General features: G+C 45.2%; 1 protein-coding gene across 3 annotated transcripts in view; it reads left to right on the forward strand.

The window, feature by feature from the left end:
- LOC137423652 (LIM domain-binding protein 2) overlaps positions 1-18,675 on the forward strand; it is a 517,204-nt gene that overhangs the window by 156,783 nt on the left and 341,746 nt on the right. The window contains exon 1 of one of the 3 annotated variants that reach the window (XM_078773917.1): positions 18,079-18,600. The exons of the other annotated variants lie outside the window; for them this stretch is intronic. Coding sequence (XP_078630043.1) covers positions 18,573-18,600 — 28 coding nt within the window. The 5' untranslated portion in view covers positions 18,079-18,572. Of the gene's footprint in view, positions 1-18,078; positions 18,601-18,675 lie in introns of those variants that run through there. 3 annotated transcript variants of the gene reach the window in all.

An 18,675-nucleotide genomic window follows, 5' to 3' on the forward strand; every position in this document is an offset into this window, starting at 1 on the left:
GTCTGGTGATTGTTTTGTATTTATTTATGCGAATGTGTACTTGTATATAACTGTCATTAATTTAAAAAGGCTTAGGCACTATCGAGCGAGTTTTATTTATTTATTTATTTATTTATACTCCAAAAAAACCGCTTTTTTTTTCATTATTATTATTTTTTTGCCTAAAACACTCACAGACCCTCACTGATGAACCTCTGAAAGTTTGACCAAGATCCGTTCAGCCAACTTTGAGAAAAATGGCGATACAGAGAGACAGACAGACAGACATCTCTCTTATATAGTAGAAGATATATATATATATATATATATATATATATATATATATATATATATATATATATATATATATATATATATATATATATACAGTGGAACCTTGACTTACGAGTTTAATTCATTCCGTGACCGAGCTCGTAACTCAAATTGCTCGTATCTCAAATCAAATTTCCCCATTGAAATGCATTGAAATGCTATTAATCCGTTCCAGCCCGCCAAAAACCACACCAATTTTTTTTTAAATATACAGGATATATAAAAATATCTCGCGCTTTATATTTCACCTGTATGCAGCATACAAGTTGGCAGGATGGCCTGGACTGGAGGTACGCACACTTGACTCTAAAGTCTAAACTGTCCAGCCTGGGTTTGAATCCCGACCCAGCTATAACCTGTCATGGGTGAATCACAGGCAGGGTGATTCATCAATGTGTGTACCGCTAAACTGGGCGCCCCGTTTGCGTCCCATTAGTTGTTGGATGTTAAGGATCTCACCGTGTTTTCCACAAAGAGAAGGCGAGCTATCGCCGGCACTCTGAACAAGTTGACGGCAGAGATACTGTACTTGCACGGCAAGATAACCACGTGTCGCACGATCTCTTGTCATGGTCCACAAGATTATCACAGAGAGGTGCAGCTTCCAGCGTTTCGAGATCTGATCCAGGCCTATCCAACGAGACCGGTCCCAGCGTTCTAGGCCCGGTGGTTGTCTCAGACGGACCCGACAAAGGACGTGTTGGATTTTACCGCGAGCCGATTCGAGCACCGACGTGCCGGCGAACAAAACCAGTCATATCTTTTGAACGCGTGGCTCGATATTTACAAAATAAACGTTTTCTTGAAGGGCTGAACCGTGCGCTCAAAACGATACCGAGTTTGACCCTGAGAGAGCCGTTTTGCGTAAACTCAAAATAACCGAAATGCGAAAACTAAAATGCAGCGCTATACTACGACAGAGATACTGTACGTGCACGGCAAGATAACCACGTGTCGCACGATCTCTTGTCATGGTCCACAAGATTATCACAGAGAGGTGCAGCTTCCAGCGTTTCGAGATATGATCCAGACCTAACTTTTGAGACCAGTCCCAGCCTTCTAGGCCCCGTGGTTGGTTCAGACGGACCCGACAAAGGACGTGTTGGATTTTACCGCGAGCCGATTCGAGCGCCGACGTGCCGGCGAACAAAACCAGTCATATCTTTTGAACGCGTGGCTCGATTTTTACAAAATAAACTTTTTCTTGAAGGTCTGAACCGTGCGCTCAAAACGATACCGAGTTTGACCCTGAGAGAGCCGTTTTGCGCCGGAGATACTGTACGTGCACGGCAAGATAACCACGTGACCGGGTGGCGAAAGCTCGTAACTCGGATCTCGGCTCGCATCTCAAAGCAATAAACTGCCAGAGTGACGGCTCGTATCTCGAAAAACTCGTAAGTTGGGGCACTCGTAAGTCGAGGTTCCACTGTATATATATATATATATATATATATATATATATATACTGTATATATATATATATATATATATATATATATATATATATATATCTGTATATTATATATATATATATCTGTATATATATATATATATCTGTATATATATATATATATATATATATATATATATATATATATATATATATATATATATATATATATATATATATATATATATATATATATATGTATATATATATATATATATATATATATATATATATATAGGTAGATATATATAGATATATATATATATATATATATATATATATAGATAGATATATATAGATATATATATATAGATACAGACTTGGCATTTAATGTGGAATATTTTTTTTGTGGGGGTGAACTTACTTTTCAAGATGACTTAGAACCAAAAGTTCATTGGAATTATGTTGAAATTATTCTAGATTTTGTTAATGTGACCTTTAAAAGAAACAAAAACCACATTTGACATTTTGAAGCAAATAAATTGATCCTTGAAAGTGATGTAAACTGATATCGAACTCAATTCACGGACAGTACTGTGTTAAACTTCTGTACGTTTTCCAGAAGTATCTCTTTATTTTGCACATTAGCCAAATTTTTTTTCAACAAAAACAAAAGCTAAATTATGACTGGGATTATGGACAGTAAAATTACAGTTCAGTACTTCGTGTAACCCCCACGAGCATTCAGGAGAGCACGTACACGTCGAGGCATGCTGTTCACGAGATTTGCCAAGGTTTGGACAGGAATCGCTTGCCATGCAGTGACAATAGTCTGCTGCAATTCACGCACAGAGGTAGGCTGCTGGTCCAAGTTGTCAATTTGACGCGTTAATTCTGCCCACAAGTTCTCTATCGGATTCATATCCGGGGACATGGCAGGCCACTCCATATGCTCTACACCACAGTCAGCAAGAAAGTGTTGGATCATGCGAGCATGATGAGGCCGTGCATTGTCATCTTGGAAGACAAAGTTTCCTCCAAAGGCTGCACGAGCAAATGGAAGCAATGTTTCTCCCAGAATGACCCTGTACTTGAACTGGTTCAGGTTTCCATTCAGAACAACCAGGTCAGTTTCGTCCCCTGCATGAAAAGCAGCCCAAATGGTCACCCGACCACCTCCAGCTTGGACTCTTGGCACTATACAATCTTCGTTGTGGGCTTCATGCACTTGTCTGCGCACTCGGCCATGGCCATCTTGACGATAGACCAGAAATCTAGACTCGTCACTGAAGGTCACATGATTCCAGTGTCCTGGCTGCCATTGACGGTGCTCTCTGGCCCACTGCAATCGGCGCTGGCTGTGTTGTCTGGTCAGGCGTGGCTTTCTCAGGGGACGCCTGGCACGATAGCCTGCTTGAACCAGTCGTTGGTTGACTAGCCTTCTGGATACAGGCACATTTGTCAGTTGCTGCCACTCAGCCCGAAGCCGATTAGCTGACTTGGTACGGCCATTGCAGACTAACCGGTGCAGCTGGCGATCATCTGTCCTTGTGGTTCTGCGTGGACGTCCTGGCCTCGGTTTTGGAGTAGGGACACCCCTCTAAGCATTTCGTTTCAGGATCTTTGACACCTGACCTTGAGTGATGCCATACTGCCGAGCAATAGCACTCTGTTTCATGCCAGAGTTTCGTAAAGCCACCACTCCATGAGAAACAGCATTGTCAGGTTGACGGACCATCTCCAGAGATGGTCCGGCAATAACCTTTGTAGATGTGCAGCAGTTGTTTTCCACTAATACAGAACGCAACAACCCTTCTATACCCGATTGTGAAGCCAATCGTCAAATGTACCTATCCTTACATTTTGTCACGCCACCTGTGATATAATCCTGTTATTGACTTATTGCTGTGAAAGACAATCAGTGACATGGTTCTTTCAACAAAGACATCACCGAAGGGTAAAGAAAACTCACCATATTGATATACTGAGTTCAGAAAGTAAATCCAAGTCGAGAAAAAAAAAAAATTCCATATAGGAATGAGTATGGAATTATTAAATGCCAAGTCTGTGTATATATATATATATATATATATATATATATATATATATATATATATATATATATATATATATATATATATATATATATATATATATATATATATATATATTGTTACGGAACCCGACGTCGGCCTATGGTTCCCCTTCGAGGGGGGATTAAGCCCCTCGTCTGTTACGGACCGACGTGGTCCCGGGGGTATGACGCCACGCCCGGTCGGCGCTGGATAGGGTTTTAGGCCCACAAGTCCTATGACCTAAATACCAGCGCTTCCCGGTACGCGAAGGAACACCCCCCGCTCACGGCCGCAGCGTAATGGATGTTGCGCCGAGCGAAGCGACCCGCGGCGTGAGCCGTTTACCAAGACTAGACCCGATCCTGAAACGTTGGCCAAATCGTGCCACAGATATTCAATGAGGGAAAAGACAAAGACGACACGGATGTGAAGAAGAAGAAGACAAAGAGGGTTTGAAATACGAATATAATTTATTACTATTTACAACCAAAATAAACCAAGGAGAAGGAAAGATAATAAAATAAAGACAGAAGGAATCAAGGAGACACAGTGCAATGCTAGCTTACCTACAGTCTTAATTAATACCCCAGGACAAGACACACAAAACAGACTACGAGCAAACTCACACGAATGGGGAAATTGCAGGCAGGAATGGAAGGAAGGAGGCATGGGAAGGCCCAGGCCACTGCAGGCGTCGAGGTCCCGCTCCAGGAGTCCACCCGCGTTCTTGGCGGGAAAGCCTTGGTGTGCAGCGGCGCGTATCGTTCACCGCGAGCGGATGGGCGCGTCGTGCTGGACTCCGGGCTCTTCAGCTCCACTTTAATGCCACTTAACGCCACACTCAACTCGTCCTCCTCCAACGCCACTCTCTTTCTTCATCAACCCTTCCTCCTTCAGCAGCAACGGTACTTTTTGCCACCAACCACCAACCCCTCTCTCAAAAGGCTTGCTGTCTCTTCTTTCAGCCACCAACAACCAACTATTAACCACCGTCCTGACGCATGCGCACGCACTTTATATCGCCCCCCGGCGATCAAGCCGCCGGCCGCTAGGACACGCCCATCGGTGAGCTCGCCTCGGCCCTGATTGGGCGCGAGGGCTCACCGACCCCGCCCTTAGAGGGGGCGTTGGCTAGACCACGCCTTGTCCCCGGCGCTGGGCCGACTCCTCCCACCTTTGGCTCCGAGACGACCTCGTGGCTAATGGAGTCTTGGAGCGAAAACAACAACCCACAGCTGCAGCAGAATTCAGCGAACCGCTCAATGCAGTTGGCAATTGAGGAAAGGGGAATGTGCAGGGAATCTACCTTGTCTGAATTCGGTGCAATGGAGTATTAATTAATGGAAGACAAATCCTTAGCCTAATACACAGAATAGGGAAATAACTACCAACAAGGAGGAAATCTATGATTGGCTAAACGTGATTGTTTATGACCTAATTACGGGACGAACTTTGACCTTTATACACAACTAGAGGAAGGAGGGTGATATTTTTACAACAATTTACACAACAATAAAAGAAACACAATTCTCATATCCACAACAATATATATATATATATATATATATAATTATATATATATATATATATATATATATATATATATATATATATATATATATATATATATATATATATATATATATATATATATATATATATATATATATACACAAAGAATTAAGTTAAGCACCCCCCCCGTTTTTTTACAACCTCGCACATTACAAGTTTGTTGTCGTCAAAACAGTGTAATATACCCATGATATTGCTATATTTTCTGGAGAAGTGATATTATGGTCACATAAAAACATAACAATCATGCCGTTTTCAATATTTTATTCTGAATAATTTAAGGTGAAATTTTTTAGGAATTTTAGGCATATTTTCACCTCAATTTAAGTATGGAGCTATAGGTCCATCACGGACAGTGTGGATGACGTTTATGTTTTCTAACGTACAGTCATTGTTCTGAGAAGACCTCTAGCGATCTTTGCGTCAATAACGTGTGTAGGACCCAAGTGATCGGATCACTGACTCAACCCTACGTCTCATAGACCCTGTAAGCCGTCGTATGTGTTGCTGTGGCAGGTTGAACCCCCTCGAGCACGTTTGGGACATGTTGGGACGACAAATTGCGAAGATGGTCCCTCCAATAGCCAATCTGGATGAATTGGAACGTGCATTACATCGGGAATGGAACAACCTGCCACAGCAACGCATACGACGGCTTACAGGGTCTATGAGACGTAGGGTTGAGTCAGTGATCCGATCACGTGGGTCCTACACACGTTATTGACGCAAAGATCGCTAGAGGTCTTCTCAGAACAATGACTGTACGTTAGAAAACATAAACGTCATCCACACTGTCCGTGATGGACCTATAGCTCCATACTTAAATTGAGGTGAAAATATGCCTAAAATTCCCAAAAAATTTCACCTTAAATTATTCAGAATAAAATATTGAAAACGGCATGATTGTTATGTTTTTATGTGACCATAATATCACTTCTCCAGAAAATATAGCAATATCATGGGTATATTACACTGTTTTGACGACAACAAACTTGTAATGTGCGAGGTTGTAAAAAAACGGGGGGGGGTGCTTAACTTAATTCTTTGTGTATATATATAGTTTCTTGTCAGCCATTTGAGGTGGGGTGCAGAGGGTATATTGGCAATTCCTTTTCTGCATTTATTGCTCGGCTTGGAGGGTGTGGGACATAAAGAAGGAGGATGTGTGACAGAGTGGCCCAGGTTGTCTTGAAAGGCTCACTTTGGATATGGAGGAAGTTTATGGAGGCATGTCAAATGGTTGAGGTTGAGGTTGTGGGTGGTGGTTCATTTCAGCCGAAAGAGGTAGTGACTGAGTGTGGAAGAGAAATGGAGATGTGTGAATGGTGTGTGTGTGTGTGTGTGTGTGTGTGTGTGTGTGTGTGTGTGTGTGTGTGTGTGTATGTGTTGCAGGAGAGTGTGTGTTGCAGGAGTGGGTGTGGTTTTGCATAAATGTGTTTTTGTTTGAGTTGTGCATGTTGTAATGGGAGGTGGTCGGTTGGTATTTGAGTTATGCAAGAACCCGATGGTCACTCTGGCTGAGCTCCAGAGATCCTGTGTGGAGATGGGAGAAACTTCCAGAAGGACAACCATCACTGCAACACTCCACCGATCTGGGCTTTATGGCAGAGTGGCCAGACGGAGGCCTCTCCTCAGTGAAAGACACATGAAAGCCCGCTTGGAGTTTGCAAAAAAGCACCTAAAGGACTCTCAGACTGTGAGAAACAAGATTCTGTGGTCTGATGAAACCAAGATTGAACTGTTTGGCTTCCGTCTGGTCACTCTGCCATAAAGCCCAGGTTGGTGGAGTGTTGCATGATGATTGTCCTTCTGGAAGTTTCTCCCATCTCCACACAGGATCTCTGTGCTCTCTGGAACCCGGGTTCGTGTAATAGGAAAATCCTTTGTGTCACAAAGGATTTTCCTGTCATGCAAACCCGGGTTACACTCCCCCTAAAATAGATTAATTCATTATGTAACAACAACACACACAATACATGCATTTTAAGGCCATTTTCCCTGCTAGAGCGGGGGTTAGCCTTGCGGTCCCCATGACAATCTTCTCCATTTTGCCCTATTTTCTGCATCTCTCCTTGTTAACCCCCTTGCCCACATTTCTTCTTCCACCATCTTTAGCCAAGTCTTTCTCGGTCTTCCCCGTCCTCTACTTCCTTCGACATTCATTTCCATCACTCTTCTCAACCAGTCACTTTCATCCTTCCTCGACACATGACCAAACCATCTCAACCTGTTCCTCTTCACAGCATCAATCGCAGGCTCTATTCCCATCATCTTTCGCAATTCATCATTTGTCTTCCTCTCTCTCAACGATACTCCGCACATCCACCGAACCATTCACATATCCACCCTTTCCAGCCTTCGTTGCTGCTCTACATTCATGACCCATGTCTCGCTCCCATAAATCATAACACTTCTCACACATGCAGCATACACCTTTCCCTTCAGCTTCAACGACACTCCCCTCCTCATCAGCACGCCACTCAGTTCCCGAAACCTCTTCCATGCACATGTCACTCTAGCAACCGTTGCCGAGTCTGATCCACCTTCTCCATTCAGCATGTCTCCGAGGTAGCAAAATGTTTTCACACCTTCCAGCTTCACGCCGTCTCCAAGATCCAACTCAACATTTCCTCCATCTGCAGCTCCCTCTGTGCACACCTTACATTTGAATGTCGCTGCCACACTGGTAAATGACCCTCTCAGACCGCTACATTTTTGATGAGCCCACTCAGCGCACATTGTACATTGAATGGAGTTCACTCCGACACCCTTCCTGCACACAGCACATGGCCACTTCCCAGTTCTTTCCACCTCACCACATGCTTTACCACTTGCCATAACCCTCGTCTTTCCTATATTCACCTTCAGACCTTTTGTCTCCATACATTCCTTTCACTTGTTCATCTTTTCCTTCAGTCCATCCATACTTTCTGCAATCAACACCAGATCATCTGCCTACAACAACTCCCACGGTAAACCCTCCTTTACGTTCTGAGCCAGCACCTCCATCAAAGCTACAAATAGTAGTGGACTTCGTACCGACCCCTGATGCACTCCCACCTTCACCTCAAACTCACCACTGTTCCCGTCCTTCGTCCTTACAGCTGTGCGTGCTCTTTTGTACATTGCCATCACTACTCTGATCAACCATTCCTCCACTCCTAACTTCCTCAATGCCCATGTCAATACTTCGCGTGGAACCCTATCGAATACTTTCTCCAGATCAACAAACCCAAGAAACAACTTCTTCCTCTTCTCCATGTACTTCTCCTGCAACTGCCTCACAATAAAGAGCGCGTCTGTCTTCCCTCTTCCTGGCATAAATCCAAACTGCATTTCGTCGATCGTCACCTTCTTCCTTATCCTCCTCTCCAACCCCCTTTCCAATACCTTCAATCCATGCTCCAATAACTTTATCGCTTGGTGGGAGCCACACTCCAGAGGGTCACCTTTCCCCCTTGTATAGAGGGACGAGGGTACTCAGTTCCAAATCCACTGGGATGCGGCCTTCTTTCACCACCAGATTACAGATCTCTGTCATTCTCTTCACACCCCAACTTCCTGCTGCCTTCAACATATCTCCCACAACTCCCGTCGGCCCTCCCGCTTTTCTACTCTTCATTGCTTTTCTCGCTTCCTCAACTTCCTTCTCGGTTATCTTCTCTGCCGGTCCTAAAACTGGGTTACTCTCTATGTTGCCATCCCATTCATTCTCTGTATTCAACAGCATTTCCATATATCTTTTCCATCTTCCTTTAATTCCATCTGGGTCCACAACGATTTGTCCCATTTCATCCTTCAAGCAACTCGCCCCCATCACATCACACCTCTCTTTCGCTATCTGCTTTGCAATCCTGAATACCGCTCTCTGACCCTCTTCCGAATCCAAGCGTGCTCCGAACATTTTCCTACATGCCTCCTGCGCCTTTGCTACCTCTTTCTTTGCAGCCTTCTTGGCTGCCTTATAACTTTCATGCTCTGCTTTTTCTGCTCCCGTACCCTTCGCCTTCTGCCACTCCTTGAACTTCTTCCTCTTCTCGTCAAGCCTCTTTCCAATTTCATCATCCCACCACCATGTTTCCGAGTGCCTCAGTGGTCCTTTTGTCCATCCACATACCTCACCAACGGCTCCCAACAGACTATCTTTCATTGACATCCAACCACGTTCAAGCTCAACCACATCATCCTCTACCCTACTCAACCTCTCTTTTAATGCCTCCCTTACTGTCACCTCTTTCAACCTACACACCTTCATTCTCGGTTGGTACTTCACCCGCCGAGCTCTCCTCGCACCTTTCACCCTTATAGTCAGAGAGCCTACTACACTCTATTTCAACCCATAGCATACAAAAGGTTTGACCCCCTAGAGTTGTTGGGGGTATCAAGCTGAGTTAAAAAAAAGTATGTAAGATTGACCCCCCCTGCTGGAACTAGTCACCAGACCCCCCTAAAATGACCCCAATAATGGGTTATTTCAACCCATCTCATACATGGACCAAATTTGGTTACAATATAGTGTCATGTCAGGACATTACAAAAATGTCAAATCTAACAACTTACCCTGCTGGAAAGGTGATGTTAGACCCCCCGCAAAGTACCCCCCAATAATGGGTTATTTCAACCCATCTCATACATGGACCAAATTTGGTCACAATATAGTGTCATGTTAGGACATTACAAAAACATCAAATCTAACAACTTACCCTGCTGGAAAGGTGATGTTAGACCCCCCGCAAAGTGCCCCCCCCTAAAAACGGGTTATTTCAACCCATCTCATACATGGACCAAATTTGGTCACAATATAGTGTCATGTCAGGACATTGCAAAAACATCAAATCTAACAACTTACCCTGCTGGGTAGGTGATGTTAGACCCCCCCCCCCCCCCCCCCGGCCCCAAAGTACCCCTGTTTCAAGCCATCGTTTACATGAACCAACTTCGGTCACAATCATGTCATCAGGATATTACAAATTATCAAATGTAACAACTTAACAGCTTAAGACATGTCTGTACATTGACATACATCATCATTTAATGCCCCTAGTTTAGTAAAAGTATGCAAATGACCTTGCTAGGCCCTCCTTGGTAATATTTTTTGTAAACTACGGAAGCCAATAGAGGACAACCAATAAAATATTGTTGATGCACTTATAATAGCATGACATGATCAAATATAATATAATAATAGAAGCCTGAATGAAACCAATCAGAGATGATTGACTTGTAGGCATACTATCCTAAATTTCATGAGCATTATATGGTCAAATAGCAAATACATTTTGTATTTAACTTTCACAGATACTGAACGAGCCCCTCCTTGAGGAACTGCATATTCTAGATTTTCCAGTTTTTAAGCAACATGCTTTCATATAGTAAGTATGGAAACTTAATCTGAAGAATTTATGTTTTCCTCTTGACATTCCCCTCTTCTTTTGGTTAATAATGATAACAAAGTTGATATTTGTTCCACATTAGAGGATATTAAAATGTTTAACAATCAAACATTATTTGAAATGCATTGGTTTGATAATTTAAAATGTTTAATCTTATTACAAAGATTAACTAATAAAGCTCAGAAGCCTCTTACAATGGAGATTAATAGTTAAATCAAACTTCTATACTTGTAGTTGTAACTTGTAGTGTGTATGCTGATTTCATTAACCAACACTTGTAGTGTATGCTGACTTTATTTGATTTGTGATATTAATTTTCAGATACAGATGGACTCTGACAGAGATACCACAATGGATTGTGGTATAATATATATATAATTGTGTGTAGATTGTTTTGAGGAAGGGTCTAACATCACCCACCTTTTCCAGAAGGGTAACGTTAGATTTGTTATATTTGTACATCGTGACCAAATTTGGTTCGTATATGCAATAGGTGATTGCGGGGGGTCTAACATCACCTACCCAGCAGGGTAAGTTGTTAGATTTGATGTTTTTGCAATGTCCTGACATGACACTATATTGTGACCAAATTTGGTCCATGTATGAGATGGGTTGAAATACCCCGTTTTTAGGGGGGGGCACTTTGCGGGGGGTCTAACATCACCTTTCCAGCAGGGTAAGTTGTTAGATTTGATGTTTTTGTAATGTCCTAACATGACACTATATTGTGACCAAATTTGGTCCATGTATGAGATGGGTTGAAATAACCCATTATTGGGGGGTACTTTGCGGGGGGTCTAACATCACCTTTCCAGCAGGGTAAGTTGTTAGATTTGACATTTTTGTAATGTCCTGACATGACACTATATTGTAACCAAATGGTGACTAGTTCCAGCAGGGGGGGTCAATCTTACATACTTTTTTTTACTCAGCTTGATACCCCCAACAACTCTAGGGGGTCAAACCTTTTGTATGCTATGGGTTGAAATAGAGTGTAGTAGGCTCTCTGACTATTATGTCGCAGACAACCAAGTGGTGCTGTGAAACAGCCTCCTCCCCCGGGATCACCTTTGTGTCCCGGAGGTGCCCCCTATCTCGCCTACGCACCATCAGGTAGTCAACGGTTGTCGTCGACCCACCTGACATGTATGTAACAAGCTTATTATCCTCTTTCTGGAACTGAGTGTTACAAATCAACAAATCAGCTCCATCAGCAAACTCCAAAATCCTTTCACCTTCTCCATTTCTCACACCATATCCGTAACCCCCATGAACTCCCTCAAAACCGTCCATACTCCTTCCCACATGTCCATTTAGGTCTCCTCCTACCACAACAACTTCCTCATGTTTCACGTTTTCTATCAGCTTCTCTATCGCACACCAGAACCTGTCCTTCTCTTCATCGCTCCGACCAACCTGCGGAGCATATCCCGAGATGACGTTCACCAAGAGCTTTCCAATCATCATTTTCACCATCATCAACCTATCACTCACTCTAGTCACACTCACCACACTGTCTACAAACTCCTCAGAAAACAGGACACCAACACCATTCACGCCCAAACGGCACCCTTGCCACACAAACTTGTATTTCTGTCCCTGCCTACCCTTCACCATTCTCACACCACTTCCCTTCCATCTCGTCTCTTGCACACAACATATGTCCACTCTTCTTCTGACCAATACTTCCACCACTTCTCCTGATCTCCCTGTCATTGTCCCTGCATTCCATGTCCCAAACCTCAGAAACCGATCTCCACTTAGGGCTGTACCCTGCCCATATGTAGTTGTAATTGTCATGGTTCTCTTTTTGAGGCAATGTTTTTATGGCCGGATGCCCTTCCTGACGCCAACCCTCTTAGTCGCCTTTTACGATACGCAGGGATACAGTGTACCTATTCTAACCAGGGTACACACCGGGATAAAGCTTTGAATAAAACCAAACGGGTTTAATTCCGAACAAATAAACGGAGAATGAAATCAATAATAACTACATACAATAAAGTAAAATATATCCGATAAAAACTATGGCGTCAAGTCACAAGCACAGACGGGGCGAGGGACACAAAATGGCGACTTATCTTTTGCTCTTTCAGATGACACAAGCTTCTCAAGAGAAACCAGCACCCAAAGCATTTTGAACAAAACCACAATGCTGGTGTCCATGTTGCATTCAGTGCCGTAAGCTTGCTTTGAAAGAGCTGATATTTTTGGTGACGCATTTTTGTGAGCTCAATGAACTCAACGAAAACGGAATTACGTACAAAAATAAACAGGTTTATTACCACGGATGCCGATAATACAAAATAAAACGCGCCGGTCTAATCCCTCTAACTGGAGCGCTCCTATTACAGACACATACACACATACAGATGGGGAGGATATATGAAAAACAAGCGTTACGCCTAGGTCCCCCGTCGGGGAAGTGATGTGAGTTGACAAAGTGGAAGACGCAGAAAACATGCTATGATATTTCGCTCACAAGGTTCAGACACACATGGAGGCGGCCATCTTGGATTTTGACGTGGCGACCCAATTTTCAATAGCGTTCTTCCTTATGCCTAGATACACTCACACACCAGATTAGAAGTTAGTACTTCGCTTATTTTTCAAGATATTTCGCTCAAAAGGTTAAGACATATATATGGTGGCGGCCATCTTGGATTTGGACATGGCGAGCCAATTTTCAATAGCATTCTTCCTTGTGCCTAGATACATCCACACACCAGATTAGAAGTTGGTACTTCGCTTATTTTTCAAGATATTCCACTCACAATGTTCAGACATACATGGCATCAGACATACATGGTGGCGGCCATCTTGAATTTTGACGTGGGTTGCACCCACACACCAAATTCGAATGCGGTCCTTCGCTTACGCACGCACGAATGCACGCCCGCACGCACGCACGGCCGGACACACGGACGGGGGGGGAGAGAAACCATAGTCCCCCTTTCGCTCCGCGGTGCGACGGGGAACAATGAACGTTGTGTGTTTTGTCATGCACTTAGCTCTGATCGTTCGGTGCGTCGTCTGCAATGAAAATCTGCAAATGAAATGAAGATCATATAGCTGTATGTTGAAATATGTTCGGTTCAGTTGTTGAAATATGTTCGTTCGGTGCGTACTTGCTTTTTCCACATGCGGAATTTGCATTTATATTTATTTAAATTATACAATGGACTACAAAATGTAAATGTTTCATGATATTTGTTATATTAGATCACCTTTATCTATCAATATTGTTGAAATGAAGATCAAATAGCTGTATGTTGAAATATGTTGAAAAAGTCAAAACTTTACATGGGGTGTACTTACTTTTTCACGTGACTGTAGAGGAGAGTGAGGAGCAATTGGAGAGGAGAGTGAGGAGCGATTGGAGGGGAGTGTGAGGAATTGGAGAGGAGTGTGAGGAATTGGAGAGGAGTGTGAGGGATTGCAGAGGAGTGTGAGGGATTGGAGAGGAGTGTGAGGGATAGGAGAGGAGTGTGAGGGATTGGAGAGGAGTGTGAGGGATTGGAGAGGAGTGTGAGGGATTCGAGAGAGAGGAGTGTGAGGGATTCGAGAGGAGTGTGAGGGATTGGAGAGGAGTGTGAGGAAGTATTGGAGAGGAATGTGAGGAGGCATTGGAGGGGAGTTTGAGGAGGAGTGGGATTGGAGAGGTGTGAGGGTGGAGAGAGCAGAGTTTCAGGTGGAGAGGGGTGAGGAGTCACATATTATGTGAAATAAATAAATTGTGTTCATTACACCATTTCTGGATCTGATGAATTGCCAGCAACCATTTTGTAAAATTTAATGTGCAGCATCTAAATAAAGATGTCCAAATGTCACACACGTCCATGCCCGTGGGATTTCCACGGGTGACCCCACTAGACTGCAGCAAGAAAAAGAACGAGGCGGGAGAACGAGACCCTCAACGAACGTGATCACAGACTCGCACAGGTTGCTGCTGCAACAACGATGAGGTGGGTTGGAGAGGAGCGAGGGGTTGGAGAGGAGTTAGGGGTTGGAGAGTGAGGCGCTGGGGGTTGGAGAGGAGCGAGAAATTGGAGAGGAGTGAGGGGTTGGAGAGTGAGGAGCGAGGAGTTGGAGAGTGAGGAGCTAGGGGTTGGAGGATGAGGAGCTAGGGGTTGGAGAGTGAGGAGCTAGGGGTTGGAGAGTGAGGAGCTAGGGGTTGGAGAGTGAGGAGCTAGGGGTTGGAGAGTGAGGAGCTAGGGGTTGGAGAGTGAGGAGCTAGGGGTTGGAGAGTGAGGAGCTAGGGGTTGGAGAGTGAGGAGCAGGGAGTTGGAGAGTGAGGAGCGAGGAGTTGGAGAGTGAGGAGCGATGGGTTGGAGAGTGAGGAGCTCAGGGTTGGAGATTGAGGAGCGAGGGTTTGGAGAGCGAGGAGCTCGGGGTTGGAGAGCGAGGAGTGAGGGGTTGGAGAGCGAGGGGCGAGGGATTGGCGAGCGAGGAGCTAGGGGTTGGAGAGCGAGGAGCTAGGGGTTGGAGAGGAGCGAGAAATTGGAGAGGAGTGAGAGGTTGGAGAGCGAGGAGTGAGAGGTTGGAGAGCGAGGAGTGAGGGGTTGGAGAGCGAGGAGTTGGAGAGTGAGGAGCGAGGAGTTGGGGAGTGAGGAGTGAGGGGTTGGAGAGTGAGGAGCGAGGGGTTGGAGAGTGAGGAGCGAGGGGTTGGAGAGTGAGGAGTTGGAGAGTGAGGAGCGAGGGGTTGGAGAGTGAGGAGCGAGGAGTTGGAGAGTGAGGAGTTGGAGCATGAGGAACGAGGAGTTGGAGAGTGCGGATCTAGGGGTTGGAGAGTGAGGAACTCAGGGTTGGAGAGTGAGGAGCTCGCGGTTGGAGAGTGAGGAGCTAGGGGAAGGAGAGGAGCGAGAAATTGGAGAGGAGTGAAGGGTTGGAGAGTGAGGAGCGAGGGGTTGGAGATCGAGGAGTTGGAGGGCGAGGAGCAAGGGGTTGGAGAGTGAGAAGCCAGGGGTTGGAGAGGAGCGAGAAATTGGAGAGGAGCGAGGGGTTGAGGAGCGAGGGGTTGGAGAGTGAGGAGCGAGGAGTTGGAGAGTGAGGGGTGAGGAGTTGGAGAGTGAGGAGCGAGGGGTTGGAGAGTGAAGAGCGAGGCATTGGAAAGTGAGGAACAAGGGGTTGGAGAGTGAGGAGCGAGGGATTGGAGAGTGAGGAGCGGGGAGTTGGAGAGTGAGGAGCGATGGGTTGGAGAGTGAGGAGCTCAGGGTTGGAGAGTGAGGCGGGAGGAGTTGGAGATTGAGGAGCGAGGGGTTGGAGAGCGAGGAGCTCGGGGTTGGAAAGCGAGGAGCTCAGGGTTGGAGAGCGAGGAGCTCGGGGTTGGAGAGCGAGGAGCTAGGGGTTGGAGAGTGAGGAGCGAGGGGTTTTTTTTTTTTTTTTTTTTGTATACAAGATCGAGGCTCGTGAAAGAGCGAACATTAATCACACAAAGACAAACCGACACAAAAACAGCGGTAGACAAGATGGGGAGAGAGGGGGAAGGACACAAACAACATTTGAGAGCAGGGACCGAGAGACATGGAGACATCGAGAGATCTGAGGGAGGGCGAGGGCTTTGGGGGCGGGCATGGGCAGGGGGGGGGGGGAGATGTGTTTGGAGAGTGAGGAGCAAGGAGTTGGAGAGTGAGGGCCGATTGGAGCGAAGAGTGAGGAGCGATTGCAGAGGAGAGTGAGGAGCGATTGGAGAGGAGAGTGCGGAGCGATTGGAGAGGAGAGCGAGGAGCGATTGGATGGGAGTGTGAGGAATCGGAGAGGAGTGTGAGGGATTGGAGAGGGGTGTGAGGGATTGGAGAGGAGTGTGAGGAGGTATTGGAGAGGGGTGTGAGGAGGAGTGGGATTGGAGAGGCATGAGGGTGGAGAGAGGAGAGTGTCAGGTGGAGAGGAGTGAGGGGTCACATATTATGTGAAATAAATAAATTGTGTTCATTACAACATTTCTGGATCTGATGAATTGCCAGTAACCATTTTGTAAAATTTAATGTGCAGCATCTAAATCAAGATGTCCAAATGTCACACACGTCCATGCCCGTGGGATTCCCACGGGTGACCCCACTAGTATATATATAATATGTGACCTTAAAACAGACTTAAGTCTGCCCAGGAAGCCATCCAGTATTGGATGTGATGTGTTGTGCATGTGCATGACGCTTGCATAAAGTTTATGCTGTGCACTCTTACATCATGATCGGTGCACTGCCACGACATGACTTGACAATATAAGTGATGCTTGGCAATGCAGTTTACAATACTATAGGTTCGCCTCTTAGTATGAGTATCTTCACTCAAGCTCTCCACTCAAGAGCCTTTGATCACTGTAGAAATAAAACACAAGATCATGGAGATTGTTGGTTGCATCTGCTGCTGCTGTTGTTGTTGTTGTTGTTGTTGTTGCTTTTTCTCACATATGAATTGGCACTGGAAACAGTGTCACAATGTTTTTGTTGAAAACAAATTGTACTTAAGATAGCTTAGAATAAAGAATTCCTTTGCCATGTCAGATTCTCCACCTTTTCCAGCTGCCCCTGCTTCTTGAAACACTTGGGTAAAGTTTTCCGCGCCTCGGTATGGATTTCAGCTATCGTGCAGCTGGCTTCCATATGATGCCTTTTTATTTCCACGTTGTCATTTTGACCTTTTTGGCAAGCTTTATTTTCTCTGCTCATGTCGCACTATTCATCTAACTGAGCTCCCCTGCTATTTGAACATCGACGCAGGTGTGAACAATGATGTGAACATTTGCCAAAAATTAATGGCCATTATCTTCTGCCTTTGATATTTGTTGTGACTGAGAACAGTAAGTGGTCTAGAAAGGAGTTATAATCTGTGCATTCTTCATGAAGACATTAAGTTCCATAAATGGAGGAAGGTATATGTGAGATTTTTACATCTCAGGTTGCTGTTAAAATGGTTTTGGCACCATCTAAAGGACTGGACTCCCCATGGGTTGGCCACATCCCGCAGATAGCAGAACGCTTGCTGGATTTCTGTGGCAGGAGCTGTCAGGGCCTGCTGATATCTCTGCAGGCGGCAGAGTGCTGTGAGGAGTGTGCGCCTGTCTTATGGGGGATCTTCTTTCGCTCTCGGCTTGAATAGCGCAGATGCTTATTGCTCAGCTTGGCTAAGATATGTTATGTTAGCCTTGAGCATTACCACGAGCAATTATTTTGCAGAAATAGCAGGTGGGAGACATTGACTGACATTGGGGTCCTGCTCCCCTGGAAAACCCTAAGCGGAATGATGCAAATGGAAATACCACGAGCTTTGTAGGCCGTATCTCCTTTTTTTAACATGTCATAACTTATTAACCCTCTGCTGACATGCTTGCAATTCTATTGGAACTCTGACTTGTCTTGCATGATGACGGCTGTGCTTCGGCTCGAACCAGGAGGATTTATTGAAATTCGGAAATTTAAAATTATTTGCAGCCAGCTGGAGAAGCATTATTCAGATGGTCAGGCACTTTGCGCGTTATATATTGCAGCCCGGCCTGAGGCCTGTGTGAGGCTGAGCGCAATAATAGCTGTGGTTTGTCAGCACCATGAGGAGCTTCCGCCTTGCCTCGTTGGGCCTATCAACCCAGGAGCAGGAGGCTTGCGGGTTTCCTGGGCTGGCTCTCATGACGGTTGTCACAGCCCGCCTTAACAGGCCTGCGGGCCTAGCCCTGGAGGATCTCAGCAGCTTTCCACCGACAGGGGTTCTTGCATGCTGGCTCGAACGACTTAGTGCAGGTGGAGAGAGACCAGACTGCCACGGTGTCTCGTGGATACGCATCTGTTCCGTAAAGGGTACTTCTTCTGCTGCATTCTGCTAGTTCCGAAGGCAGCCATGTCGGAAGAAGAAGTTTCCAAGACAGGTGTGTTTACGGTTGTGCATTTATCACGCTTTGTTTTGTTGTTGTACGATGAGAGGGCCGAGCAGTAAATCATCG

Source organism: Myxine glutinosa, chromosome 3 (assembly GCF_964187855.1).
Source record: "Myxine glutinosa chromosome 3, kmMyxGlut1.1, whole genome shotgun sequence".
Lineage (NCBI taxonomy): Eukaryota > Metazoa > Chordata > Myxini > Myxiniformes > Myxinidae > Myxine > Myxine glutinosa.